Source organism: Monodelphis domestica, chromosome 3 (genome assembly GCF_027887165.1).
Source record: "Monodelphis domestica isolate mMonDom1 chromosome 3, mMonDom1.pri, whole genome shotgun sequence".
In the NCBI taxonomy this organism is placed as follows: Eukaryota; Metazoa; Chordata; class Mammalia; order Didelphimorphia; family Didelphidae; genus Monodelphis; species Monodelphis domestica.
The window spans coordinates 86,485,015-86,512,283 of record NC_077229.1 but is presented as its reverse complement, the minus strand read 5'-3'; the positions used below and the strand labels follow the sequence as shown (position 1 = coordinate 86,512,283).

The following is a 27,269-nucleotide window of genomic DNA, read 5'->3' as shown; positions in this document are numbered from 1 at the left end:
TATCAGATTTTAGGAAGGGTATTGATGAGCTAGAATTTATCCAGAATTTATCTTGGAAGACCAAGACAGGAAAGAGCCTGGAAACCCTAAAATATAAGTACAAAGTAAAGGAACAGGGAGTGTTTAGTCTGAAGGAAAGATTTGGAGGGGTATGATCACTGTCTTCAAGTATTTGAAGGATTATCATATGTAAAGCCCTGTTAGCCTTGACCCAGACAAGAAAAGACCTCTTTACAATTTGAGCTGGAAGAGGAAGGAGATTCTTTTAGAGGTAGTGAGTTTCCTGTTATTTGAGATCATCAAAGGTCATCATTAGAAGGTTATAACTATTCAGAAATGTGGCAATAATGATTATTCTTCAGGTCTGGTTTGGTCTGTATAACCTCTAAAGTTCTTTCTCTTAGATTCTGAGATTCTGTAAGAATCTGGGAACATTCTGAGCCCTTCTCTCTAAGCCATATCCAGGGCATCAGCCTTGGTTCTATGGGAGTGCCAAGACTGGCACAGCAGCCTTTGGATGAAAAGGGACTAAGGACTGACCCGAAGATAGCCTTGACTGAATTTTAAGGGAAAGAGACTCTATTTATATGATACAAAATTAACATATCTTTTAAGGACTCATGATTTCACTGATGTAGTTGGTTCCTCCACTACTATCTATCGCAACAATCTCATCCTATATAATTCTTGTCCATATCCTTCCATCAGTTCTTCATAATGGAACTACTCAACTTTCTGGACGCCTTCTTCTACATGGAGTGTTTAACCTTGGGGCTATGATCTAAAATTAAAAAACATATATTTGGTAATTATATTTCAATATAAATGTTTTTTTTTGTAATTCTATTTTTTGTTTTATTTTTGTGCATTTAAAAATATGATTTTGAAAAGGAATCCATAGGCTTCACCAGACTAACTTCCAAAGGGGTCCATGATAACAAACAAGATTAAGAATTCCTGCTCTATATCTCTTAAGGTTGTTCAGATACCAAAATAACACTAGAGCTTTTGATTAGTCATCACTTGATGGTTTCATGACCAGCCTATACCCTTTTCTAGTCATAGATGTCAGTATTTTTTATGCATCTTCTCATATGCAAGTCAATTAAGAAAGCAAGCATCTATTAAATGTTGCTTGTTGTCATTTAGTAGTGTCAATTGTGTCTATCTCTTCATGACTGTATTTGGGATTTTCTTGGCAAGGATATTGGAATGGTTTGCCATTTCCTTCTCTAGCTTATTATTATTGCTCAGCTAAGTAAGTGTCTGAGGTTGGATTTAAACTTAGGTCTTCCTGACTCCAGGATTTAAGCCATATCCACTGCACCATCTAGCTGACTTGTGCAAGACCCTGGGAATTCAAAGACAAAAACAAAACAATTTCTGCCTTCAACAAGATTACCTTGTCTTAAATCATTGGTGAGAGACTGCAGTCTGCTCTATAGTCTATGAAAGTGCTTATATACTTTGCAACTTTTTGTTGTCTTTTGGATCAACAACAATTTTGAGATCTTCTAAGATCCTGATATTTTGTCTGATTTGAAGCCATATAGCATTATGAATAGACTGTTGATGTTTAAAGGACTTTTAAATGGACTTTTGCAGAAGTAGACAACCTGGGATCAATGAAAGCAATGAACAGCTTCCCAAATGCTATTCTGTCTGCTCTGATCTTTTGATTCCATTCTGAGTTCAATTTATTATTCATCTGCTGTGCCTATCCCAGGTATATGCTTTGATGGACTAATTCAATGGGCTTCCCATCCAACTGCTTCTCATCATCTGGGTAATATGCATTCTTATTGCATACCTAGTACACTTAACTTTTTGTAAATGGACTGGTCTTATCTCTTCTGGCTGGCCATGGCAATAACTTTAGGATGAGCTCTAATGCTCTGGGCTTGATGCTATTAGCCCAATGTAAAAATAGGAATACCTGGAAATCCTCACAATCAATTGGGAATCCTTCCATTTAGCAAACAAAGGGCACTTTTAGTAACATCAGCAAACGCATTCATCATGTATATGTCTCTCTATTTTATGCTTCACCTGTGTAACAATTTAATTCCAGGGAAACATGGCATAATAGATAGTATTCTAGATTGGGATCCAGGAGACCTGGATTTAAATCCCACCTTAAACACTTGTCTTCCATTTGCCCGTGGCAAATCATTTAATTCCTCAGAGCTGCAGTTTGTTCATCTATAGATAGGGATGATAATTCTTCCAAAACCTACCTTAAAGGGGTGTTGTGAAAAAAGGCATCTTATAGTGCTATATAAATGTGATTTATTTTAATTTAGCAAACACTGATTAAGGACCTACTGATATTCAGAGAATCATTAAACAGAATTATCTCTGTGATTGCCATGGAATCTTGTACAATCTTAACATATATATGTGGAAATGCTTTGTTAAGGAGAGCCTTTAAGAGTACATTTTGTCCTACTGAGTCAAATGCTTTTATTTGGGGGGGGGTGTTAATCAAGAAACAGTAAACACAATGGGATTTTGTGTTTCTTACACATTTCATTGTGTGACTTTGAATATATGGTACAATATGGAAATTCAATTGTAGAAATCTCTTATTCCTTTCTCATATTTTCATCCAGGATACCCTCAGCACCTATCTAGACCATTCTTATAAAGTTTTTAAGTAGATGGGAAAGAAAGTATCAGTTAATGGTTACTGGTATCTTTTTCAGCCAACTTCTGTTTAATAAAAATACAATCAATGTTTTCTTTCATTCTTTTGGAAATTTCTCACCTTTGGAATATCTTCAAAATTGATTCTTTAATGCCTTTAAAAATGCCACCTCCATATGGACTTTTTGTGCTTTTGGTTAGGTAAAGCTGTTCTCAGTTTTTGAGTGCCAATTTCACTTCCACATTGAATGATGACGTGGTAGAGTCTATATGTGGTGATTCTACTGCTATTTATGATGAAAATAAATTATAAAATGTTAGCAAATGTTATATTTCATATCTATTTGTTGACTTTCCCATTTCAGCTATAATTATTGTCAAGATTATCTGGCTTTGTTGGATCTTACACCAATTCTTTGGAGCCTTATTTTCCCATTCACTGCTTTTCACTGTTCTGTAAGGCAATACTCTGAAAAATCTTTCATCCTTCTTTTCTGTGATGTTTTGCAAATGAGCAAGTTTTGTTCTTTAAAGTTGTATGGCTTTGCTTTGTATGCCTCTGGTTAGCAGAGATCAATGTTTGCTAGGTAAATTGCTTTCTGGGTTCTTTTGGCCTCGGAGTATGGTGATTGTTTTCCATTTGTTAAGATTTTCTAAGAAATAATGATAATTAGAGCCAGTATCTTTATTTTTCATTTTTTGAATATTATAAGAATACAGATTATAGATATAATAATCTATATTTGGAAGGGAACTTAGAAACCATTGTTTATCATACTAGGTGAGTTAAAACTATTATTATTGCTGCAACTCTTCCTGTTGGCCTCCTTACCTATGTTTATCATAAGCACTATAACTTGAGATGACCAAATATACCATGAAATGATCTATCCTCAGTGCATTTGAAACCAATTCCACTAGTTAATTTATTTACTTCTCTGAGGGGAACTTAAAAGCCAGCCTTCCACTAGCTGCAACTTCTTGATGTCTTCTGATTTTGTGCATTCTTTCACTGGGAGAGGGGCAAGTGAGAAGAAGTGATAGTGATATAAAGTAGAAAAGAAAAGAAACATGGGAAAAATACATAGAAGAGAGTAGAAGAATGTTCACAAGGGGAACCAGACAAGAAGGGAGTGTTGGTACTTCCTTGTTAAAGTTGAGGTATAATTTAAAAAAGAGAAAAATATTGAGAGTTCAAATAGATTCTAAGTTCAATATGCCTCAACAACATAATGAGGTGGACAAAATGGTTAACATTATCCTACTCTGCCTTGAGAGGCATGGTGTCTAGAATGGAGACAGTGAAAGTTCCCAAAAGAATGTAATTATAGATGTTTTTCAGTTCCTCCAAAAGTGGACCAACTTACTGGTCACTAAATGAAGATCTTATGTTAAGAGATTATTTAAACTGATAGACAGTCTAAAAGTGGTATGATTCTTAGCACCTTCTGCCTTCTTTTCAACCAACTCTACTCCAGCCACAGTAGAGCAAGAACCAAAGGCCATTTTATATTTTATCTGTTCCAACGGCTTTCCATAGCCAAAGAATTCATCATTTATTGACCAGTGTACTGTACTAATTTGGACCAGTCTTGGATAGGATAGGATGTTGCTAAGACTATACTCAAAATCTTTCTAGCTTAGCAGGATCTGCCAGAATTTATGCTCTTCTGGAAAAATCCACCAGTCTTGGCTTACCTACTGACCATAGTGGGTGATTAAAGAAAGATCCTTGTAGAGAGTACTTTGGAGTTTGGGGAAGAGATAGGGAGACAGACAGACAGACAGACAGACAGAGACAAAGACACAGAGAGAGGGGCAGAGACAGAGAGAAACAGAGACAGAAAGAGAGAGAGAGAGAAGGAAAGGGAGAGGCAGAAGAGAAAATATGGGAAAATGAGAGAAGAAATGTGGAGAAGATGGAAGAGAAGAGAGTAGACCCATGGGATGCTCCAAGTCTCTCCTACTCACACCTTTCAGGAACTGAATTTACTGCCATTCTGCTGCCTAATTAATACCCATGATGAGCTGCTCCTAATGATGAATTGCCTTTCCCTTCAGTCATCCATCACTAAGAGTACCTGTTGATGAAGCAGCCTTTTTCTCCCTCTCAGTTTTCTTGTCTCCTTCCTTTCCCTCCTCCCTTCCTTTCTCCCTATCTTTCTGTATCAATCCCCACCAACCACTATCCTGGGACAATCTGTTTTTCTCTCCCATACTTCAATCCATGTCTCATGGAGGCAAAGTCAGTGGGAAGTTCAGGGACACAGGGCTTCCTACTGGGCTGACAGATGTGGATTTGGCTTTCAGACATCCCTGAGGAAGAAGCTCGCTATTGGGCAAAGAAGCTGGAGCAGTTGAATGCTATGAGGGACCAGGATGATGTGAGTAGACATGGGCATGGTGCCCAGATTCTATTTGCCCTAACACTTGGCTCTCTCTGGGGACTATGTAAGCAGTTCCTCAAATCTACTGGGTATCCAGATTTTTCTCCTTGGTGGGGGAGAGTGAGGCAAGACAGACCTGTGCTTGTGGAGGCCAGAGCATACTTCCTTCAAGCTTGGGAGGTGGTGGGATACCTGGGTTCCATGTTTTTGACTTAGGGTTGCCTGGAGTCCTCTGTCCTCCCCTGAGCTTCCTGACTTCATTCTCTCCTCTCCCTTCAGTATTCATTCCAAGAAGAACAGGACAAACCTCTTCCTGTTCCCAGCTCCCAGTGTTGTAAGTACCACTCTCTTCCTTTCATGACCCTAAAGAATGTGGTCCCTAGGGCAGAGGGCACTAATGGGGTAGCATATCCTCCCACCCCTTATTGCCTGTCCTTCTGCCTATGTCTGGTGCCACCTGAATTTGGGTTTTTGGTGTCTTCTGAGATATTGTTCTTGGCTTTGATCCCTCCTGGTGTCTCCTATGGTGCTGGGTCTTCAACATCCCAAGGAGCTAGGTTTACCCAGGTCTGATTCCCCTTGAAGATCCTATGGGACCCATTTCTCTGAGGTAAAAATAAAATAAAATGAAATGAAACAACACAGAAGACATCTAATGATTTCTATCTTTGAACTTCCAGTTCCACTTACCCAGTCTGGAATTTGTCCACCACCAGATTCAAATTCTCTGTTTGGGGGAAACCATTTCACCAGTAGAGTTTTCCCTTATTTCTAGCAACCTTTGACCTGTTCCAAAGCCCTGGCCTTGACTTATTCCCTGAGGCCCCTTTCTCCTTGACTCCTCTTCCCTTCTGTCCTCCTATCCTCCTCCTCACTCCCATATATTTCCCTGTCATCCATCACTCCCTACCACCCCACCCCCACTCTACATGTGCCTGGGATGGATTGAGGGAAAGAGTTGGAAAGGAGAACAGCCAGTTATTCAGAAGTTAGAAAAATATAGTGGAAAGAGGTAGGACAAGGATACCTGGGTTCCAAAGGTGTCTGATAAACCACAGGGCACTATAATAATATGAGAACAATATTTATTTTGATTAGGCCCAATTCTGTCACTAACTCACTTTATCCATGAGCAAGACATTCAACAATTCAGTGCCTCAGTTTCCTCATATGTCAAATAAACAGAATAATCTCTGCTAATTTCCTATGTCATGGTGGGAATCAAATTAAACAATAGCTTCAGAATTCTTTGGGGAATTGAAAGCACTCTCCAGACATGAAGGATTCATTTTTGGTTTTGGTTTTGACCTGGGGATCTGCTCTAATTCTAGCAAAGGGGAAAGAGCAAGGAAATGGAGAAGGTTAGGATAAAGCATGTTGGGAGTATGAAAGGAGAGCCTGCTCATCTTTTTTTGGCAGGTGGAATTAGGTTGGGGTTTGAATGAGATTTAGAATCCTAAGAAGGTATTGAAGAGAGATATATTGAAGAGGTCAATAAATACCTTTGTTTCCCTCCTTCCTCCCCAGCTACCTATTGGGTCAAATGCTCTGGTAGATAGCTGGCAACCAAGAGACCTATAGGAACTAAGGAAGGTAGCAGGAGAGCAGCTCCACAGGCTCCAGCCTCAGATTCAGATGCCTCTGGACCCCTTTCATTCCAGTAAGAAACCATCAGTTGGAACCTGTTGGGGCTAATGCCAGAAAACAGTTGGCTGACTGGGCTAGGAATTTGATGGATTGAGAATAGACGCATTTCACTAACAACTATGGACTCAACTCTGCTTTGGATGCCAGGATGAACCTCAGAGCTAGGGAGAGTCATCCATGCTGCACCCACCCAAGGCTGACCCATCCATCCAAGTGCATGACAGTCCAGGGTCAGTGGGTGAGAGGAAGAGTCGTAGCTGGACCAGGAAAGCTTCTGACAAGTAAAACCTTGGGCAGTCGGGCTCTTCCCCTGCAAATCCAGGACCAAAGCCAAATCTGAGTCTAAGAATTCTCTGGCCAAGTCCTGGGTTGAATCCAAGTGCCAGGGAAAGTGGGCAGGCAAAGGAAGATCAAAGGTAGCATCATAACTGCTGGGAGCCAGGGCAGTTTTGCCCATTGATGGGATGATGGAATCAAACTCAGAACTAGCCTGTAGGGGAGCACTGCATCCCAAGGCGAGGACTTTGATTCCAATTTGACTCTGCTATTTATTAGGTATATGACTTTGAGCAAATCACTTCATTTCTCTTGACCTTGTTTTCTTTACCTATAAAAGGAGGGGGCTGTACTACATGAATTATACAGAACCTTCCTGGCCTAAATTGAGAAGTCATAGCGGCCAGAGGACTGGGCTTAGAGTCAAAGAAGACCTGAGTGTGAATCCTGCTTAGATATTTACTACGTGTGTGAAATGGACACATCATTTAACATTTCTGTGCCCGTTTAGGCATCTATTCAATGACTGTGTTGGACTTGGACTCTGTAGTCCCTTCCAGTGTTAAATCTATTTTTCTATGATTTCCTAGCCGTGTCCCAGTGTTTTGGACTTTTGGGACACCTATGCCTTATAATGTGCAGGGGGAAAGACCCTGAACCAATGCCAAAAGGCCAAGAATCTAGTTGTGGCTCTATTATTAACATGTTATGTACCCTTGAGTGAATCTTTCCTGTGCCTCACTTTTTCACATCTCTAAAATGGACATAATAATCACTACCAGGCCTCCCTTATAGGGTAGTTTTGAGGATCCATTGAGATAATACATGTAAAGGACTTTTGGGAATTGTCAAGTGCTAGTTAGGTAGTCCAGGAGCTAAAATGCTGGACTTGGTATCAGGAAGCTCTGAGTTCAAATTCTGACTCAGACACTTAACTATCTGTGTGACCTCGGGCAAATCTCTGTCTGCCTCAATTTCTGCACCTGAAGAATGAGGAGATTGGAGCTGATTGCCAGCTCTAACTCTATTATCCTAGGACCTACAATGTTTTACTCTTAGCATTGAGTGCCCTCTAACCAAGGCATGCAAGCAACCTCTTCCTCTAAGATGTATGTTCCTCACCAGGCCTGGAGTCAAGAAGACCTGGGTTCAAATCTGAACTTAGATACTTCCTAGCTCTATGACCCAGGGCAAATCACTTAATCCTAATTGCCTAGCCCTTACCCTTTTGTCTTAGAGTTATTACTAAGACAGAAGGTAAGGATTTAAAAAAAAAGACATAGGGTCCTCTCTCCACTTCTTCACACCCCAAGAAGAGGAGAAAAATACTTCAGCTGCTGTGAGCACCAAACCAGGAAGTAATAGGTAACTGAATACCTCTATTGTTATATCTACCCAATATATGTTGAACCCTGAGGTGGTGTGGTATGTCCTGAGGACCTGAAGTCAGGAAGATTGGGGTTCAAAGCCTGTCACACAAACATAGACAAGTCACTTAACCTCTCCCAGATTCATTTTCCTCATCTGTAAAATGGGGATAAACATAGCACCTACTTCCCAGGGTTATTGGAAAGTTCAAATGAAATAAACAAAGAGCTATGTAAATATAATCTATTATTTTTATTATCGATCCTATCATTTTCCCCTGGCCCAAACCAAAAAAGTGGATTGTCTCCAGTGAAATCAATCAGAAAGAATGCTCACCCACAGTATAAAGTCCTCACTTCCCATCCTATAAGCTCTTTGCCTCTGAAGCTGGATGAATGCATGAATAAAAACACTTATTAAGCACTTACTGTATGCCTAGCACTGGGAATTCAAATTGTTCCCACTCTTGAGATCACACTCTAATGTCATTTTTGAGGGTTCTTTCTTCCTGAGCAGGAGTCCTTTCTCCCTCTCCCTTAGGCCATGACTTTGGCCATACATTTGGTCTTTAGCAAGACTGTAATAAGATGCTTAGTATGCCTCCAAGCCTTCACTCCAGCTTTCCTCTGATTCCTCCCTCACCTCTTCCCCACCCCACTCCCAACTCCATCCCAACCTTCCCCTTCCCCCTGCTTCCCTCTAAGCAGATCCAATCGGTCCCATTCTTTTCCAGAAAAGAATTTTGGGGGAGGGAAGTTGGACTACATGACTTCCAAGTTTGCTTTCCTCTATAAGATTCTAGAATGCTTTGGGTTGAGGGACAGGGGGCAGCGATGGAGAGAGGGAGGTGGACTGGGAATGATGGGGGAGGAAGAGAGCAGGTGTCCAGAGGGTGCTCACAATTCAGCTCCTGCTCCCTGTCCTATGCCCTCTTCCATGCCCACTGCCACAAGTCCTGCCCATCTTTATTCTCTCTGCCCCTTTTCTTTGTAGGCAACTGGAGTTATTTTGGCTGGGGGGAGCAGCAGAGTAAGTACTCAGCCGGCGATTTGTCCAGTGTGAGGGGGAGGAATGGGGGCATATGGCTCCCCTGAGGATGTTCCCCCTCCCTTCCCCTACCCTTCCTGGAGAGAAGTATGGGGAGTTTTATCTGGGAAACCTGGGGACAGTCAGTTTGGCACATCCCTGCCTTTCCCCTGTCCCTTCGTCCCCTCATCCTCCAGTCTCTGGTTGACTTCCCCTGGTGGTGGCAAGAGGGGTGCCCCTGTGTCACCTGATGAACAGAAAAAGAATATGAGAATGTGGGATTAACCTTGGAGTCACTGCCCGGCTTCAGCCATGATGAGGGCTACAATTTGGGATTGCATGGGACTAGATGCTCACAAGCACCCCATAGGGACCTGCAGGACCTTCACCTCTCCCCAAGTCTCTCTCCCTCCCCTTTGCCCCCATGTCCAATCCCATATCTCTTCCCCTTCCTGTAACCTACTCCCTTGTTGATTCTCTCCTCCCCTCCTTCTTCTCTTCCCCTTCCTTTTATGGAGGAGAAGGATGAACATAACTCTGGACAAGTCTCTCTGGGCTTCAGTTTCCCTATCTGAAAAATAAAGAATTGGATTAGATGATTCCTGAGTTCTTTCCTAGTCCTGCCATTATTTTATTTTGTTGGGGGGGGGAAGATTCACATGTGAAGCTAAAGATGGTGGAGGTGGTTATCAAGGAACCTCAGTTACCTCAAAGTTCTAGAGGGATGGATGGGCATGAGGTGCCCTGAGGCACCTAGATGGATATTATTCCAATGCTCCCATGTCCTAAACTTTTGCTGTGTCTACAGACTGCAGCCCACTCTGGGCCCTCATTCCCCTTTCCAATTTCCATCTTCTCCTCCAGCTTCCAGCAAAACATCTTGGCCAATGGGTCAGTGTTACTATACTTCTGGAAGAGTTATCACCAAGGGATGATAGGTGAGCCCAGGGCTGACAAGGCAACCCTGACATTATACCATGTATTGGATCTGGCCATCCCTGAAGGCTCTTGTAGCCTCTTAGGCATGAACTCCTCAATACCACTGTGGACAGCCAGTTCTGAAAAAGAGTAAGGCAGATGGAACTGGCACCATGCCACTTGTGTATCCTCAAGGCCCATCTAGAGCCTTATGGACCAATCTACCTTATCTCCTTCTCCAGGTCTCCTTGGATATATTCCTATTAACCACAGATCTTCAGGTTACCTCTGCCTCCCACATAGAATCCTAGTAATCTATCTCCTGTCTCCTCCCTTCTTCCTCTTTCCAGCTTTGGCCATCCATTTTCTATAGCCTGTGTTCCAAACCTTTACACTTCCCATCTGCCGTCATGGATCTTTCCATCACCTCTCTTTTATTCCTCTCTCTTTGCCCTGGTTTTATTCAAAGTCCATATAGCTCCATCCCTCAAACATCACAGTGGCCCAGTTGAGCATACCTTCCTCCCTCCAACCTTCCTTCTGCAGTCTTCCCCATAAAGGGAGTCACATGCCACATCCCATTGTTAAAGACAACCTCCTTTGACTCACATGAGATACTTAACTTTAGTGTAGGGAGAGAGCGGGAGAAATCAGCTGGCATTGGAGACACCCCAGGTTTTGGGGGAGTACCCCTAAATTCACAATCACTTTTTGAGATCAAAGGCATTTTGGTACCACCCATGATCCCTTGAGGGGAGGAGGTTGGATTGTTTATTGGGAACAACCTTCCATCCTACCTTCTAGCCTTTCATCCTTTTCCCTTCTGCATCCCTCCCTCCCCATTTGGGTCCTTTTCCAGATGAAGACCCAGACAGTGCTGTGGACGACCGGGACAGTGATTATCGCAGTGAGACGAGTAACAGCATCCCACCACCCTACTACACCACATCCCAGCCAAATGCCTCTGTCCACCAGTATTCAGTTCGACCTCCTCCACTGGGCTCTCGAGACTCTCGAGACTCTTACAGTGACTCTATGAGGAGCTATGATGACTATTCAGAAGCGCCTCCAGTCAGGTACTGGGGAAAATGGGGAGTGGTAGAAGAAAAGGGGAGAAACTAGTATCCAAGGGTGGTGTGAGAAAGAGAAGATAGTTGTGGAAGGACAGAGGTCATCTAGTCCATCTCCTGCTTTATAACTCAGACTCAGCAAGAGATATTCACTTCCTTCAGATGATCCAGTTAGTGTCAAGTAGATGCCAGGTCTGACCTGTGGGCCAGCATTCTCTATAAGGCAAGGTTGCCTTCTTGTATATTTTGGATAGAAGAGATATATACAGAGGAGAGAAGGAGAAGGTGGATGGAGCTTAGGGTCTGAAGAGAGAGTGAACCCTGTTTCTGGACAAAGGGTAATGTTGAAGGATTTTGATCTTCTGGGAAACTCTAGTCCAGGGATTCTTACCTTTTGTTATTTTTGCGTCATGGATCCCTTTGGCAGTCTGGTGAAGCCTATGGATTTATCAGAATGATGTTTCAAAATGCAGTAAACAAAATATATAGGATTGCAAGGAAAAATTATTGAAAAATGATTATGATAAAAAGAAATTCATGGCCCCTCGATTGAAGGACCCCAGTATCTATTCTAGCAAGGTGGAGTTGTCTTACCCACAAGAGAGAGAAGGGAAGTGCAGGGTGACTGCAAGGAGTGTACTGCCTTGTACTGAGTTGGTGCTTAATCCAACACTGCTTGGGTTTGTTTGTTTGTTTTTTAAATTAAATTGAGCTTTCATTAGGGCCAGGCAAGTTAAAGGGGCTGTTCTTGGTTGGCCAAGAGATGAAACTGAAACCTGAACAATTAATCCAAATGTGGGAAGCCCAGAACATTGGTTGGTCTCTAGGGACATTCATGAGCCCAATGTATAGGCAAGGGGACAGAGCTTTGCCCACTTGTCACATAGTACTAGCCAAGCTGATCCTAGGATGATCCCACCCATTGGCATCTCTCCTCCCCTCCCCAGGGGGAGACTTAGCTAAATACCCCTCCCCTTCCTGCTGACCATGTTCCTCCTCCCCTTTCCCTACTCCCTGGCAGACGCTTCAGTAGCGTCGATCCAACCACTCGAGGCCACAGCGACTTGGAGGCTGGCCGAGGCAGGTCAACCCGCCACCACTATTCCCTTGAGAGCAGGCCGTCCCTAGACCTGTCAGATAGGTGGGTCCTTTCCCTGTCGTGAGCCTCATGGCCCCGTCCAGTGCTTTGGTCTGGTCCTTGTGGGCCGGGGCAGGCCGATACCGCTGGCCAATCACCTTTGTCCTCCAGTCCATACAACTCTCTTGAGTGAGTTGGAGGGACCATTCTCCATATATTGCAGAATGAATGGCATTTTGAACAGATTTTTTCTGTCTTAGCTCCTTCCCAAAGAGGTCCTCTCTTCTCTCTTCATGAGGAATCCCATCTAGTCCTCTTCCTCCCTTTTTAGGAAAGAATAAGTCTCATAGAGTTGTAGCCCCCACAGTGGGAAAGAACATCATCTGTTCCAGACCAAAGCCTTAAGGAAGTTGGGGTATTATTGAACCCACTTTAAAGATGAGGCAACAGAGTCCCAGAGAGTTTAAGTGGTTTGGACGTAGTCATATACCTCAAGAGTAGTGGTACCTATGGATAAGAAGAGGGAAGTTAGTGTCTGATTCCTAGTGTAGTCTTCTCACTTTTCTGTAATGATGATGATGGCATTAATCTACATTAATAGGAATCTTTAAAATCTCTTACCTCCACTTCCCTAGTTGTCTCCCAATGAGCCACACACAGCCCTGGTCAGACTTATTACCCTCTTTTAGCAGAGGAGAAAACCGGGGCTCAAAGACTAGAAATATCTTAATCGAGGTTACACCTTTATTCAGTTGTAGTTAGGAATAGGACTCAGGTGTTCCAGCTCCCAGCCCAGGACTTTTGGAATCACAGGGGCAGAATACTTGAGTCAAAATGGCTCCTGGAGGCCACCTAAGCCAGTCAGATATATCAATGGATGTGGTATCGGCCTCTCCCACACGGCCCCTGTCCTTGTCTGCATGGTGCACTTCTCTGTCTCTTGGGAAGCCTCTTCTTCTTGTCCTTTGGGTTTGTCCACCTGTATCTGTTTTAGATTTGCTTGCTGTGGGGGTGAGGGAAGAAGGGTGGGTGGGTGGGAGGACTCAAGGTGGGTAGAAAGAAAAGGAATAATGGACATGGTTTTAACCTAAGCTGGTTTAATGAACAGTTGACAACTGGTCTGTAAGACCTCTAGGGACAGAGGGGAGCTGGGGATGGGAGGTGGGGCAAAGGAATTCAGAACAAAGATATAGAAATAAAATTAGGAGCAAAATGGTAGGTGAGAGTGGGCAAAGGTTAGCACCATGCCCACCTAGATTCTAGGGGGAATCAGCATCATCCACTTTAATACTTTCCATATACTTAGTCAGATTTTAAAGAAAATGTCCTTTTAGTTTAGAATAGTGTTGAAAAATAGTTCCTAGGGACATGCACCTGCAGCTTCTTGTATCCTGGACCTGAACTCCCTGGTCTGTAGGGTTGGCATCCAGGACATTTCTGCTATGATGAGAAGGAAGTAGAATTGGGGATAATAGTAGAGTATATTATTTATATATTATATATTATATTATATATTATATATTATTATATATTATATATTATTATATTATATTATATTATATTATATTATATTATATTATATTATATTATATTATATTATATCATTATATATATAATATTATATATTATATATATATTATATATTATATTATATATTATAATATATTATTTATATGAGCTTTTATACTTTCCTATGGGAAAGGGCACTTTTCTATATAGTCTTCATTCATTCTTCACCAAAGCCCTGTAGGGTAGGCAGAGGAGGAATTCTTCTTTTGGGGATACAGATTCAGAGAGGGGAAACAGTACTCCATGGCACACAGCAGGCTAATTAGCAGAGTGGGGCCTTAATCGAGGGCTCTGGACTCCCAGGCCTGAAACTTTTCTACCACCTGCTAGTGTTCTAAGCTATCATGACTTTGGGTCAGATGAGTCCTTATCTTTAGGATGAGTAACTCATCCCCCTGAAGACCACCCAGTGTTCAAGACTTGGAGGAAAGGGCATGGGGGCTTCTAAATTAGAGATAACTCTACTTTTAACATTCATTCCTATCTCCTCTCTCCCAACTCCCAACCCCACCACCCACACAGCCCAACTGGTAGCAGTCGCTACGCCTCCTCTGGGGAACTGAGCCAGGGCAGCTCCCAGCTGAGTGAGGACTTTGATCCAGATGACCAAAGCTTACAGGGTTCAGAGATAGACGAAGAGAGGGATCGAGACTCTTATCACTCCTGCCACAGTTCAGTTAGCTACCATAAAGACTCTCCACATTGGGATCAGAATGAGGAGGAAGAGGAGGAGGAGGAGGAAGAAGAAGACTTAGAGGAGGAAGACTTGGAGGAGGAAGACCTAGAAGAAGACTTGGAGGAAGACCTAGAGGATGAGGGGCTGAGGCAGGAAGGCTACAGTGAGAATGAGGAAGAATACTCCAAGGAAGAGAGCTATCCACCAGTTGCACCCACATCCTCAGAAAGGGAGGAGAAACTCTCTCCAGTGTCTGCTGAAGTCCCTGAAGTTGCCAAGATGCCTCCAGAGACAGCAGCAACTGAGGAGGTGCCTGGAGCAGAGCGAGCACCTGAGCCAGAACCTCCAAAACTGGAAGAGAGGTAAAAGAAACATACATGTAAAGCACAGAGCTATAGGGAAGCTAGATGGCTCAATAGATTGACAGGCTGGGAGATGGGAGGACCTGGGTTCAAATTTTGTTTCAGACACTTACTAGCTATGTGACCCTGGGCAAGTCACTTAATTCCAGTTGCCTAGCCCTTCCTGCTCTTTTGCCTTGGAACCAATGTTTGACATTGATTCTAAGACAAAAGGTAAGGGTTAAAAAAAAGAACCAGGGGTGAAACCATACAGATGTGGTCATGGTAGCAGGCAGGAGAAGAGCAACAAGAAAAAAGTAGGCTCAGACAAGTGAATCTAGGCTACACAGAGCACTGGATGATATATAGCTATAGACCTAGCAAGACCTGCTTCTCTCTGGATGGGAAGAGAGAGTCTGGCCCCTGTCTCACCAGGGAACCCCAAGCCTCTCCTCAAACAGATGATGATATGGGTGCATGGGAAACACTGGAGATCCAGACACTTGGGAAGCCAGAGGGAATCCTAAATGTTGGCCCTGGTGTGGGGCCGGTTTCAATTACAGGGATCGTGAAGAGGAAGAGGGACAGGACTCCATGTCCAGAGCCAAGGCCAACTGGTTACGAGTATTCAACAAAGTTCGGATGCAACTCCAGGAGGTAAGTATGCCCTGTTAGGGGACTGCCCTGGTAGGCAGAGACCAAAAGCTCAAGTGTTGAAAGTCAGGAGTGGGTCTAGATTGATTTGGAAAGTTTCCAGATTTGCAGAGCTGAAAGTGGGGATTTGAGATTTGGGGTTGGGATTGGGGTTGGAGCTAAGGTTAGTCCTGAGCTCATGATGAGGGTCATGAAGGTTGGCTTTGAAATTAAAATTATGTTTAGAATTAAGGTTTAAGTTAGGCTTGGTTTTAGGGTCAGTGCTGAGCTTTGGGTTGGGTTTATGATCAAGTTTGGGGTTGCCATTGGGATCAGAGTCAGAATTTGTATTAGTCAAGGTTAGATCTGGGATGAGGAGAGAATTCATCATCAGGTGCAAAGGTGAGTTGAGTGTATTAGATTTAGAGTCAAGGTTGTAGCTAAGATTAAGACCATAGTCATGATCAGGGTTAAGATGAAGGTCATCCATTAGATAATGGTCAACCATAATGTTAGGGTTAAGAATAATGGGTGGACAAATTTAGAGTTGGAGTTAGGAATTAATTGGCGGGTACAGCTAGGTTGTGGGATGGAAGTTGGAGGGGAAGGAAGGCATTGGGCAGAGTCGCATCGAATCAAAGCTTGGCTTGGCAGATGTTGGGAATGTGCCTCTATTAGCTCCCTGAAAGGTCTCCTTTGAATCTCCTATCCTATTCATTGGGTAGCTCTGGCTGCCCTCCCTCACCTCCACCCTCCATCATTTCTTTTTTTGTTTGCCTTTGGCTGCTCTTTGGGTCCTCTCATGCTTTTCAGTTGCTCATCAACATCACTGCCCTCATGCCCCGTGAGCACCATTGGCACAGGTAGGTGTGTACCAACTCTCAGGGTACCCAGTGGACACCAGAGCAGTAGGAGAGGGAAGAAGAGACAGCCTAAGAGATGGGCAGAGGCAGCTGGTCTCTCTCTCTTCTGCCCTCTTCTCATGCCTGGCATTAGTTTTCTGGGCCCCAGAATAGGCTGTTTTGGTTTCATCCCAGGGATGTAGGGAAGACAAATTGATGTTTCATTAAGATACATCAGATACCTCCACTTTCAGCCAGGTAGTGAGTGAGCAAAGTTGCTCTGATTAAAACCTCAAAAATAAACAATCACCTTTAGTAATTTCTATAGCTCAAGGCAGATTAGTATTACCCCCATTTTAAAGTACAGCTATGCTGTGATTCAGAATGGGGAAGTAAATGTCTTGTCTAAAGTCACATCAAGAAATAATGACTGAGGGGGCAGCTAAGTGGCTCAGTGATTTGAGAACCAGACTTAGCCATGAGAGGTCCTGGGTTCAAAGATGATCTCAGACACATCTTGGCTATGTGACCCTGGGCAAGTCACTTAACCCCTATTGCCTAGCCCTTACTGTTCTTCTGCCTTGGAACCAATAGAGAGTATTGATTCTAAGATGGAAGATAAGAGTTTAAAAAAGAGAGAAATAATGACTGAGTTGGAATAGGAGTTCTTCTTTTTATAACCCACCCTATTTCTCAAGGATCTGGAATGCGATGGGGACCCTCCTGCAACCATTGCCAGTGGATGCCCCTTCCCCACTCATTAACATTCATTGTATTGGCATTAACCCTCCGCCCTATCCCAGGGACCCTTGATCTCAATAGACTAAAACACTGAGGTCATTTCAGATTGGATGGATGATTGGATTGATGGACAGAAAGTCCCAAAGGGGAGAAAGAAGGGAAGCAAGGGATATGTTCCTCAAGACTCAGGCTTTGAAGCTGTATAAGCATCTGGGAGGGACCATGGGGGCTTTGTTCTTCTAAGGATACGCAGGCTGGAAAAAGAGCAGGGCTCTCGGAGGTTCAGAGAAATCCCCCAATGGTATCCATCTGTGAGTTGGAGGGGGGTGGAAGGGATGGTGTCTGCCCTTTGGATAGAATGTCACTAAGTTGTATCTATCCCCCAGGCCCGAGGAGAAGGAGACATGTCTAACTCACTGTGGTTCAAAGGCGGGTGAGTAGCAACACACAGTTCCCTCAAGCCCAGATTGTTATGTCCTCCTCTGGGCACCACTTGGGATGATCTACTTCAGGGGTGTAGATCAAGGGTATGGGGCCAGGTTCCGGTCTGCATTTGGGGGTTTAAAGATTCCTGAAATAAAAAGAGCACTGCACCCTTATTCTTTGGCAGTTTGAGACAGGCTCTGGGATGTTGTAAGGGACCCCACAGACAAGAAATGTCCAGTAGAATTCTTTTCTGTCTCTCTCCCAGGCCTGGAGGTGGTCTCATCATCATAGACAGCATGCCTGACATACGCAAAAGAAAACCAATACCCCTTGTGAGCGACCTGGTGAGTGAGCAGCATCCCCTTCCCTCTTAGTCCTGGCTGGTCCCAGGGGTCCACTAGGAGATCTCCCTTTCTTTCCCTAGAGCCTGAGTCTATGTCCCACTTAACTCCTAGTGGTAACATGCCTCTGTCTCTTTTTTCTTGGTCTTTCCTTTTTCTTCCTACCTTATCCATGATAATAATAATAGCAACAATAATATCCAGCATCAGACATGAACTGTGCGACTCTGGGAGATTCAATGGGCTTCAGTTTTCTCATCTGTAGGATGGACATAATAATAGCACTTGCCTCACAGAGTTGTTGTGTTGCTTTGTTAGAGTGCTACATCAATGCTAGTTATTAGTGCCTTCATTTTATTTCCATGGTGAGGAAACTGAGTCTCAGAGACGTTTGGGACCTCCATCAGGGTCATGGAACTTGGATAACTTGGAGAGTGTATCCCCCAAATGACAGCTGGTGATAGGAAAGGCTTCAAGCATGAACTCTGAAAATCATTTGAAGGATCTGGGAATGTTTAGCTTCGAGAAGAGAAGACTGGGGGGAGGGATGCTAGTTGAGTTCAGACATTTGAAGGGCTGACACTTGGAAGGGGGAATGAGCACACAGAACAGAGTAGGTGCTTATTAAATGCTTGTCAGCTTGACCAGCCAAGGAAAAGATGTCCTGGGAGAGCATTCAGTAAGCATCTACTATGTTCTAGACTCTCAAAAGGGGGAAGGGACCAGCCCCTGCTCCCAAAGCGCTCATAATCTAACAAGAGGAAAGGGGCAGAACAGTATGCAAACGGGACCCTGTCCCGCCCCCTTCCCCAAAGTTCCTTCTTTCCCTCTCCATTCACTTCCAGTCTGGCTCTTGAGTTTCTCTTGTTGCCTCCTTCCCTCCCTGCCCCCTCTGAGATGTTTCCTTAGGCCAGTACCCACAGCACCCGGCCCAATGACTTGGCCACTAGTGCATATTTCCCATTCAGTACATTCCGAGAAAACCATTGGGGGAATTTCTGGATGCGGGAAGAGGAGGAGAAACCATTATAACTCACAGCATATACTTCCTTGCAATGGAAGTGGGGTCGTGGTCAGCTAAGGTTTCCTGTTCTGACTATTCTAAACCTCCCAGGAACACGTCCAGAGACTGTCTTGTTGCTTCCTGTACTTTCCACTAGAAGTGCCCAGAGGGAGCCTGGAGTGATGGAAAGAGCTGGCCTAGAAATCCAGAGCTGTGTTACTGGCTATCTGGGCAGCGCCTTTGGGCAAGCCATATCAGCTCTATGGGCCTCATTTTCCTCGTGTATCACGTGCAGGGCCTGGATTTCCTGATCTCAAAGATGGATCAAAAAATCCATCTCTGGTCTTATGACTTAATGGCCTAACATCCCCATCCCTGGTTACTGCCTATTCTCATACAAAATCTCCATTAAAAACAATGGCCAACCTCCTCCCCAGGCCCACCCCCATTGGATAACCTTCCTCCTTCCTCTACAATATGGATCAGTCACATTGGAAAGGGCCTTAGAGTCATCTTCATTTTACAAAGGAGGAAACAGAGACCTGGAGAGTATCTCTCCTCCCTACCCCCAGACTACATTATATCAGCCAAGGCTATTCTTGGTCTTTGAAGAAGAAAAACGATGGAACCAGCCAGTTTCCCATTTAACCCTGCCAAATCCTCCCGCCTTTCCTTTCTCCTTTGAGATGGACCTGGGACTAGCTTCTCAGAGCACCCTCCTTATCCTCGGTCCAATACCCTTCACCCTTTGCCACCTCAGTACCATTTTAGCAGTTGTTACTGGTGGGAGCCATAACCTGCTGTTATAGCCCAGGGAGGGGTAGGATGCTGGTCACTGGGACCTTCTTTTGTCTTAGGATTGCCAGGATGTTTCTGAAGTATGCCAGTCACCAGCCAAACATTGGCTTTACTTCTATAGCATTTCCAAAGAAAGCATTTGAGGGTAAGGCAGTTACAGAACAGGGCCAGCAGATATATCTGAAAAGGGAGAGAGACAGAGACAGAGACAGAGACAGAGTGACAAAGAGAGACAAAGACAGAGACACAAAGAAAGACAGAGACAGAGACACAGAGACAGAGAGACAGAGACAGAGAGACAGAGAGACAGAGACACAAAGAGAGACAGAGACACAGAGACAGAGACAGAGAGAGACACATAGAGAGACAGAGACACAGAGAGACAGAGACACAGAGACATAGAGAGAGACAGAGATAGACAGAGACAGAGACAGAGAGACAGAGAGAGACAGAGACAGAGAGACCAAGAGACAGAAACACAGAGAAAGACAGAGACAGAGACACAGAGACACAGAGAGAGACACATAGAGAGACAGAGGCAGGGACAGAGACAGAGAGACAGAGAGAGACAGAGACACATAGAGAGACAAAGAGACAGAGAGAGACAGAGACAGAGAGATAAAGAGACAGAGACAGACAGAGAGACAGAGACAGACAGAGACAGAGAATCAGACAGAGAGACAGACAGAGAGAGAGACAGAGAGAGAGACAGAGAGACAGACAGACGGGGGCGGGGGTAGGGAAAGTCTCTCTGAAGCTAATGACATTAAATTTCTTTTTTTCTCCTGCTTCCTGACCATTCAGGCGATGGTGAGTTTTTCCCCAACACACCTACCCATAGACACTCCTTAATAGCTCTCCTCCCTTCCCTTCCCTGCTGCCCACTGTCCCTAGAACACTTTAATGTCCCTTAGAGCATGTGCCCCACTACTATCCTGGGGAACTGGCCTGCCTATGGGGGTGGGACAGTCAGGGAATCCTTCTCACAGCTATAAGTTGACAAGCAGGGAGGTAGAGGAGGCATTTAGCTTCCTCACCATGACCTGTATGTGATTAATGATTTCAAATGCTAACTGATGGTTCTGATTCTGACTTGGTGATTTCATTTTGTGACTGGTGATGCTGCAATCATTGTGACTTGAAATTCCAATTCATAGCTGATTTCTTCACCTTTGGCTTTCCTCTCGTAGTCCCTGGTCCAGTCCCGGAAGGCTGGGATCACCTCTGCATTGGCCTCCAGCACCTTAAACAATGAAGAGCTAGTAAGTGGACATTGGCAGAGGGTGAGGGGAAAGGGGCCCCGTTGGGAACCTATGGATCTGGGATTTTGCCAGCAGATGCTCTGGTCCTGAGGACAGGAAATGCAAAATATAGAGTAATCCTCAAGTCGACTAGAATTTATAAGGACCTACTATGTGCTGGGCACTCTGGGAATGCAAAGAAAGGCAAAGGCAGTTCCTGCTCTTTAAGAGCTCATTAATCGGGGGAGGCAACTGTGTACAAACAGGATATTTGAAGAACAAATTGGATATAGTCTGAGAGAGAATACACTACCATTAAAGGGAATCAGGAAAGGCTTGTTCCTGAAGTTGGGATTTTAACTGATACTTGAAAGAAGCAAAGGAAACCAGGGGACTGAGATGAAAAGCTGAGTGAGCTCTAGCAGGGGGATAGCTAGTAAACATTCCTGGAGCCCAGAGATGGAATATTTGTGTAAGGAATAGCAAGGAGGCCAATGTCACTGAATTGTGGAAAATAACCAGGTTATAAAGGGATGTAAAGGTCAAAGAAAATTTTGCATTTGATCCAGGAAGTAATAGGGAGCCACTGGAGTTTATTGAATAAGAGTTGGGCAGGGAAGATGGTGTGATATGGTCAGATCTATGCTTTGATAGCTGAAGGGAGAATGCAAGAAAGTAAGAAAGATGAATCAGGGAAAACAATTGGAAGGCTACACTAATCCAGGTGTAAGGTGATGAGGCCCTGCTCCCTCAGGGCGTTGGGAGTGTCAGAAGAAAAAAGGGGATGTATAGGAGAGATGTTATGAAGGTTGAAATGATAGAACTTGGCAACTGATTGGATACAGGAGTGGGGCAGGGGTAAGAGAGAGGATGAATATTAGGTGGCAAGCATGGGTGACCAAAGGGAAGGTGGTGCTCTCAAAAGGAAAGTTAGAAACAGGGACAGGATTTTTTGTCTTTTTTTTTTTTTGGAGGAGGGAATAACAAGTTTAATTTTGGATATGTTACCTTTCCAATGCTCTGGAGTTTCCTTTTCAGCGATCCTTCTTGACACCTCCCCTGACTAGCATCTGTCTTTCATTGTTGTCTCTGCAGACAGATGTAGGCTCTTGGGGACTGGCCACCCTTCATTTTTCTCAGCTGTACAGCTTCTCAAAAGTGGCCCACCTTGGGGTAGCTAAGTATCACAGTGAGTAGAACATCAGGCTTGGAGTCAAGAGGACCTCAGTCCAAATTCAGCCTTAGACATGTCCTAGCTGTAAGACCCTGGGCAAATCACTTAACCCCGATTGCCTAGCCCTTGTCATTCTTCTGTCTTAGAATTGATACTAAGACAGAAGGTAAAGGTTAGGTTTCTTTTTTTTTTTAAGTGGCCCACATTTTTTGAGATTCCCAAGAGAACAAGAGAAGGAAAGATGTGCCACAGTCCAAAAAGTATTTAAGTGCCTACTATGTGCCAGGTACACAAAAAGGGCAAAAAATAGTCTTTGCCCATGAGGAGACGACAATTATGCACAAATAGTATTGTATACACATATACTTAGAGATAATCTGAAAGGGAAAGGTACTAGTAAGGTTGGGGTAGTCTGGGAAAGTCTGGGAAATCAAACTGTCTCTCCTAAGTCCTCAATGTGCCAAACGCTGTACTCTGCTGTCCTTAGGGAGTTCCATAGGCTATATGGAAAGCAAGACAGACCAATGAAAAGACAAGGAACAAACTGAGAGCCCCATGAGCCAGAAAGATATTCAGGACTGGAGGAGTTAGAGAGGGATCCTTGTGGACTGGGATAGATGGGGAGGGCTCCCTGGAGGAAGGCAGAATCCAGCTGGGCTTGACAGGAGAATAAGATATGAGTACAGAGAAAGAAGGGTGAAGGTGCTGATTAGAAGTTAGAGGAAGTGTTAGAAAGGAACCAGGATGATGAAGGAACTAGAGATCGTGTCATAAAGTGCAGCTAAAGGAACCAGGCATATTTATCTTGGAAAAGAGAAGACTTGGGGGAGGGAATTTCTGTTTAAATTTATTGAGTTTTCCCAGCTGTGTAGCCCTTACCACTCTTCTGCCTTGGAACCAATACACAGTATTGATTCCAAGATGGAAGGTAAGGGGTTAAAAAAAACTTATTGAATAAGATGACTTCCATGGTCCTTTCCAGTTTTTAGGTTGTGATCATCTGTTTGCCAGTATGATGGCCCCTGCCATCAGATTCTCCTCTCTCTCTCTCTTCAGAAAAACCATGTTTACAAGAAGACGCTTCAAGCCTTAATCTACCCCATCTCCTGCACAACCCCCCACAACTTCGAGGTGTGGACGGCCACCACACCCACCTACTGCTACGAGTGTGAGGGACTGCTGTGGGGCATTGCGAGACAGGGCATGAGATGTACCGAGTGTGGGGTCAAATGCCACGAGAAATGCCAGGACTTACTCAATGCTGACTGCCTACAGAGTAAGGACTTTCACAGTGGGGACCATCATGACTGTACTCTCCTCTAGGTTCTCTCTTCCCTCCCCTCTTGGGTGTGAGAGGAGGCCACTCTCTGCCTCTCTCATTGTCTCCTTTCCTAAGTTGATTCAGGTCAACTCAGACGCTAGCAGTGCCCACTCTCCTCATCTCATTTTCTTCTGATGGGTACCAGCCCCTGAGTCATACAGGGGTCTCTGAGCCCCAACCCATAATTATCTCAGCTAATGGTTGAGACTAGAGTATGGCATATTAGACCCACATTCTGGCCCACCGCCCAACCCACAGCCGATGGATTCCAGTGGCTATGGGGACCTGGGCATCCTAGGTCAGAGTAGGAGAAAGAAGGAATGCCAAGGGTTCAACAGAAAATGAAGCAAGTATGGAAGTGACTATTAGCTATGTATGGAAGTAATAGGGTATTAGTTGGGGAATGAGAAATGCAGTGAAGGGAAGGGGTGTTAAGTAAGGAGAATGAGAAGCTTTGAGGGAAATGGGAGTTCGTTAAGCAAGATAGGGGATAAGTGATGGGTGATCACTGAATGAACAGAGACTGCAAAGACAGCATGAGAATGAGAAAGGGTATTACTCAATTTGGAATCAGAGTTCAAATCCTGGTTCTGTCACTGACTACCCATCTGAATATAGGCAAGCTTTAGTTTTCTCATTTGAAAAAGGTGGGAGTTGAACTAGATGGATCTTGAGGTCCCATCTAACCCCTAATTTTATCTGTGAGCAAAAGGTAGGTCATCTGGAGGAAGATGGGTGATTAGGGAGGGAACTGGGAATTTAGTGAGAGGGTAGAAGATCAGTGAAAGGGATTGATGTTCAGTGAAGGTTTAACAGCCTAATGTCAAAGAGTTCTTCTGATATTCCAGGAGCTGCAGAGAAGAGTTCCAAACATGGGGCTGAAGACCGCACACAGAACATCATTATGGTGCTTAAGGACCGTATGAAGATCCGAGAGCGGAATAAGCCTGAGATCTTTGAGCTGATCCAGGAGATCTTTGCAGTCTCCAAGACAACACATACACAGCAGATGAAGGCTGTAAAACAGAGTGTCCTGGATGGGACTTCCAAGTGGTCGGCTAAGATCAGTATCACTGGTGAGGTCCACCTGGGTGTTGGGATCTATGACCCTCAAAGGCATGGCAGTGGGTTGGGTGCTCAAGGCTTGGCCCAGTTTATGGTGCAGCAGTGATAACTATGCCCTTAACTGGCATCTCTTCTCAGATGACTTCCCATATCACCCTTGCCTGCCCCAAACCCCCTCTGTAATCACCAGGTACCAAACCATTTCCCAGGGAAAAGTTCTATTTTGGGCTCCTGGGAACATTTTCTTGGTCTTTCAGTAATACCCTTAGCACTTGCCTCTTAGTGGTTTCTTGTCTAAGCCACAGTCCAAAGGCAGCTTACATAATGCTTGGAGTAATGCCCAAGAAGCATCTGGATGGCTCAATGGATAGAGCATCAGTCCTGAGTACAAATCTGGCCTCAGACACTTCCTAGCTATGTAACCCTGGGCAAATCATTTACCCCAATTGCCTAGTCCTTACCGCTCTTTTGCCTTAGAACCAATGCTTAGAACTGATTCCAAGAAAGAAGGCAAGGGTTAAAAAAAAGGAAATAAAGGAATTATTCCCAGCACATAGTTTATACTTAATAAATTTTAAATTGACTATTAACTTGCTTCTTTGAATACCTTGGGAAATGCCCATGCCACCCTGTACCATGCCAGGATCCCCCTAATGCCACCTTATATTCTTGGTATTACTTAGGACCTGAATTCTCTAGAATTCCTAACACACCATCTGTACCACTTTGGGTGTCCAGTCTCCAAGACACCCTGGGGTTACCTTTTCTAGTTCAGTTCTAAAGGGGTTTCCAAGCACATATGGGTATGTGTCCATGTGTACAGGGGATACGTGTGCAAGGTGATGGTATATTTGCTTCTGTACCTGTTCATGTGATTGTGTGTATGTGTTGTTCCCATGTACCTATGCTGTGTGTGTATTATGCAACTGTGCAAATATAAACACCCCTGAATTGTGTACCTGTGTGCTTACATTCACACATGCATGTGTAATCTGATCTGATGTGTATACTTGCATGTGCTCACACATGTGTTTGTACATGCATGTGTGTGTTCCAGTGGTCTGTGCCCAGGGCCTTCAGGCAAAGGATAAAACCGGCTCCAGTGACCCCTATGTTACTGTCCAGGTCGGCAAGACGAAGAAACGAACTAAAACCATCTATGGGAATCTCAACCCTGTGTGGGAAGAGAACTTCCATTTGTAAGTGCTCTCACCTACGGGCATCTCCCAGTGTGGAGGGAGGACCCACCTGGCCCTGGAATCCCTTCTGGCAAGGAGGTTCAGCCTCCCTCCTTCCCCTCCTCCTCCTAGTTTCCCCTGGTGCCGATGCCAGGTCATGCACAGTTTCCTCTTCCCACATTTACCCCACAGTGAGTGCCATAACTCTTCAGACCGCATCAAGGTGCGTGTCTGGGATGAGGACGATGACATCAAGTCTCGAGTGAAACAGAGGTTCAAGCGAGAATCAGATGACTTCTTGGGCCAGACCATCATTGAAGTGCGGACTCTGAGCGGCGAGATGGATGTCTGGTACAACCTAGGTGAGTGCCCACCGAGCTGTTCTTGGCATGTTTGGACTGAGGGGGAGAGGCAATGCTGTGGGAATCTCTGGTCTGAGAAGGAGACATCTCAAGTTTTGTCTCTAGGAAGTCTCCAATCTTTGGAGGAAACATCTGGATAGGTCCCAGTTATAGAAGAGACACTAGAAAAGAACATACAATCCTTGCCTTTGGGTCTTTGATATGATTGGAAAGACTTAAAGACTGTCAGACTCCAGGAATCTTCTGGTTCTATGACGGGTTTCCAGGTGGCCTGACCCGAAACCATACAGAGTACTAAGTTGTCTGCCTTAACGAAAATCTCCAAGGTCTCTTTTCATGAATCCAGCTCATTCAGGGGATCCTTTCTGACCTTCTGTCTCTTCTTTCTCTGCCTCCCAGACAAGCGGACAGACAAGTCAGCTGTTTCTGGAGCCATCCGATTACATATCAGTGTGGAGATCAAGGGTGAGGAGAAGGTGGCACCATACCATGTCCAGTACACGTGTCTGCATGAGGTGAGACCATCCCAGTGTCCCTACTCTCCCTCCAGAGCCTCTGGGTCTTGCCAGATATCCTCTTGATCAGTGCCCCTGTCTTTGGACCCAATTTGAACTCCTCCTTCTAATCCTTGTGCCCCTCTCCCTAATTTCTGTGCCCTTTCATGGTTTTGGTCCTGTTCCATCTTGCCTTTGATTTGAGCTGCTTCCCCTCTTCTCCTTCAGAACCTGTTCCACTTTGTGACAGACCTTCAGAACAGTGGAGCTGTTCGGATCCCAGATGCAAAGGGTGATGATGCCTGGAAGGTCTATTACGATGAGACTGCCCAGGAAATTGTGGACGAGTTTGCCATGCGTTATGGTGTCGAATCCATCTACCAAGCCATGACGTGAGACCAGCCAACGGGTAGAAGGGTGGGCTCTAGCATGTGGGGGTGGGCAATAGCCCCTTGGGATAAGAACAGGTGGGGTGGCATGGATTCAAGACGAGGAGGAACAGAGGAGAGTTGGGCAGTCTGATAGGATCAAGGTGACACCAGAGAGGCTCAACTGAGAAATTAGGTGTTATGGGAGTGGGACAATGAATCTCCATTGGTCAGGTTCAAGATGGTATTGGGAAAGTCTGTCAGAAGACAGTTGGATGGA

The 27,269-nt window shown here is 44.5% G+C and overlaps 1 protein-coding gene across 1 annotated transcript in view; it reads left to right on the top strand.

The window, feature by feature from the left end:
* Positions 1-27,269, top strand: part of UNC13A (unc-13 homolog A) — a 95,015-nt gene that overhangs the window by 23,846 nt on the left and 43,900 nt on the right. The window contains exons 6-21 of the mRNA XM_056822383.1: positions 4,957-5,030; positions 5,313-5,367; positions 9,318-9,353; positions 11,128-11,344; positions 14,508-15,023; positions 15,566-15,659; positions 17,605-17,651; positions 17,910-17,988; positions 20,591-20,596; positions 20,977-21,048; positions 23,258-23,477; positions 24,371-24,598; positions 25,645-25,786; positions 25,958-26,127; positions 26,527-26,642; positions 26,850-27,013. Coding sequence (XP_056678361.1) covers positions 4,957-5,030; positions 5,313-5,367; positions 9,318-9,353; positions 11,128-11,344; positions 14,508-15,023; positions 15,566-15,659; positions 17,605-17,651; positions 17,910-17,988; positions 20,591-20,596; positions 20,977-21,048; positions 23,258-23,477; positions 24,371-24,598; positions 25,645-25,786; positions 25,958-26,127; positions 26,527-26,642; positions 26,850-27,013 — 2,236 coding nt within the window. The remainder of the gene's footprint in view (positions 1-4,956; positions 5,031-5,312; positions 5,368-9,317; positions 9,354-11,127; positions 11,345-14,507; positions 15,024-15,565; positions 15,660-17,604; positions 17,652-17,909; positions 17,989-20,590; positions 20,597-20,976; positions 21,049-23,257; positions 23,478-24,370; positions 24,599-25,644; positions 25,787-25,957; positions 26,128-26,526; positions 26,643-26,849; positions 27,014-27,269) is intronic.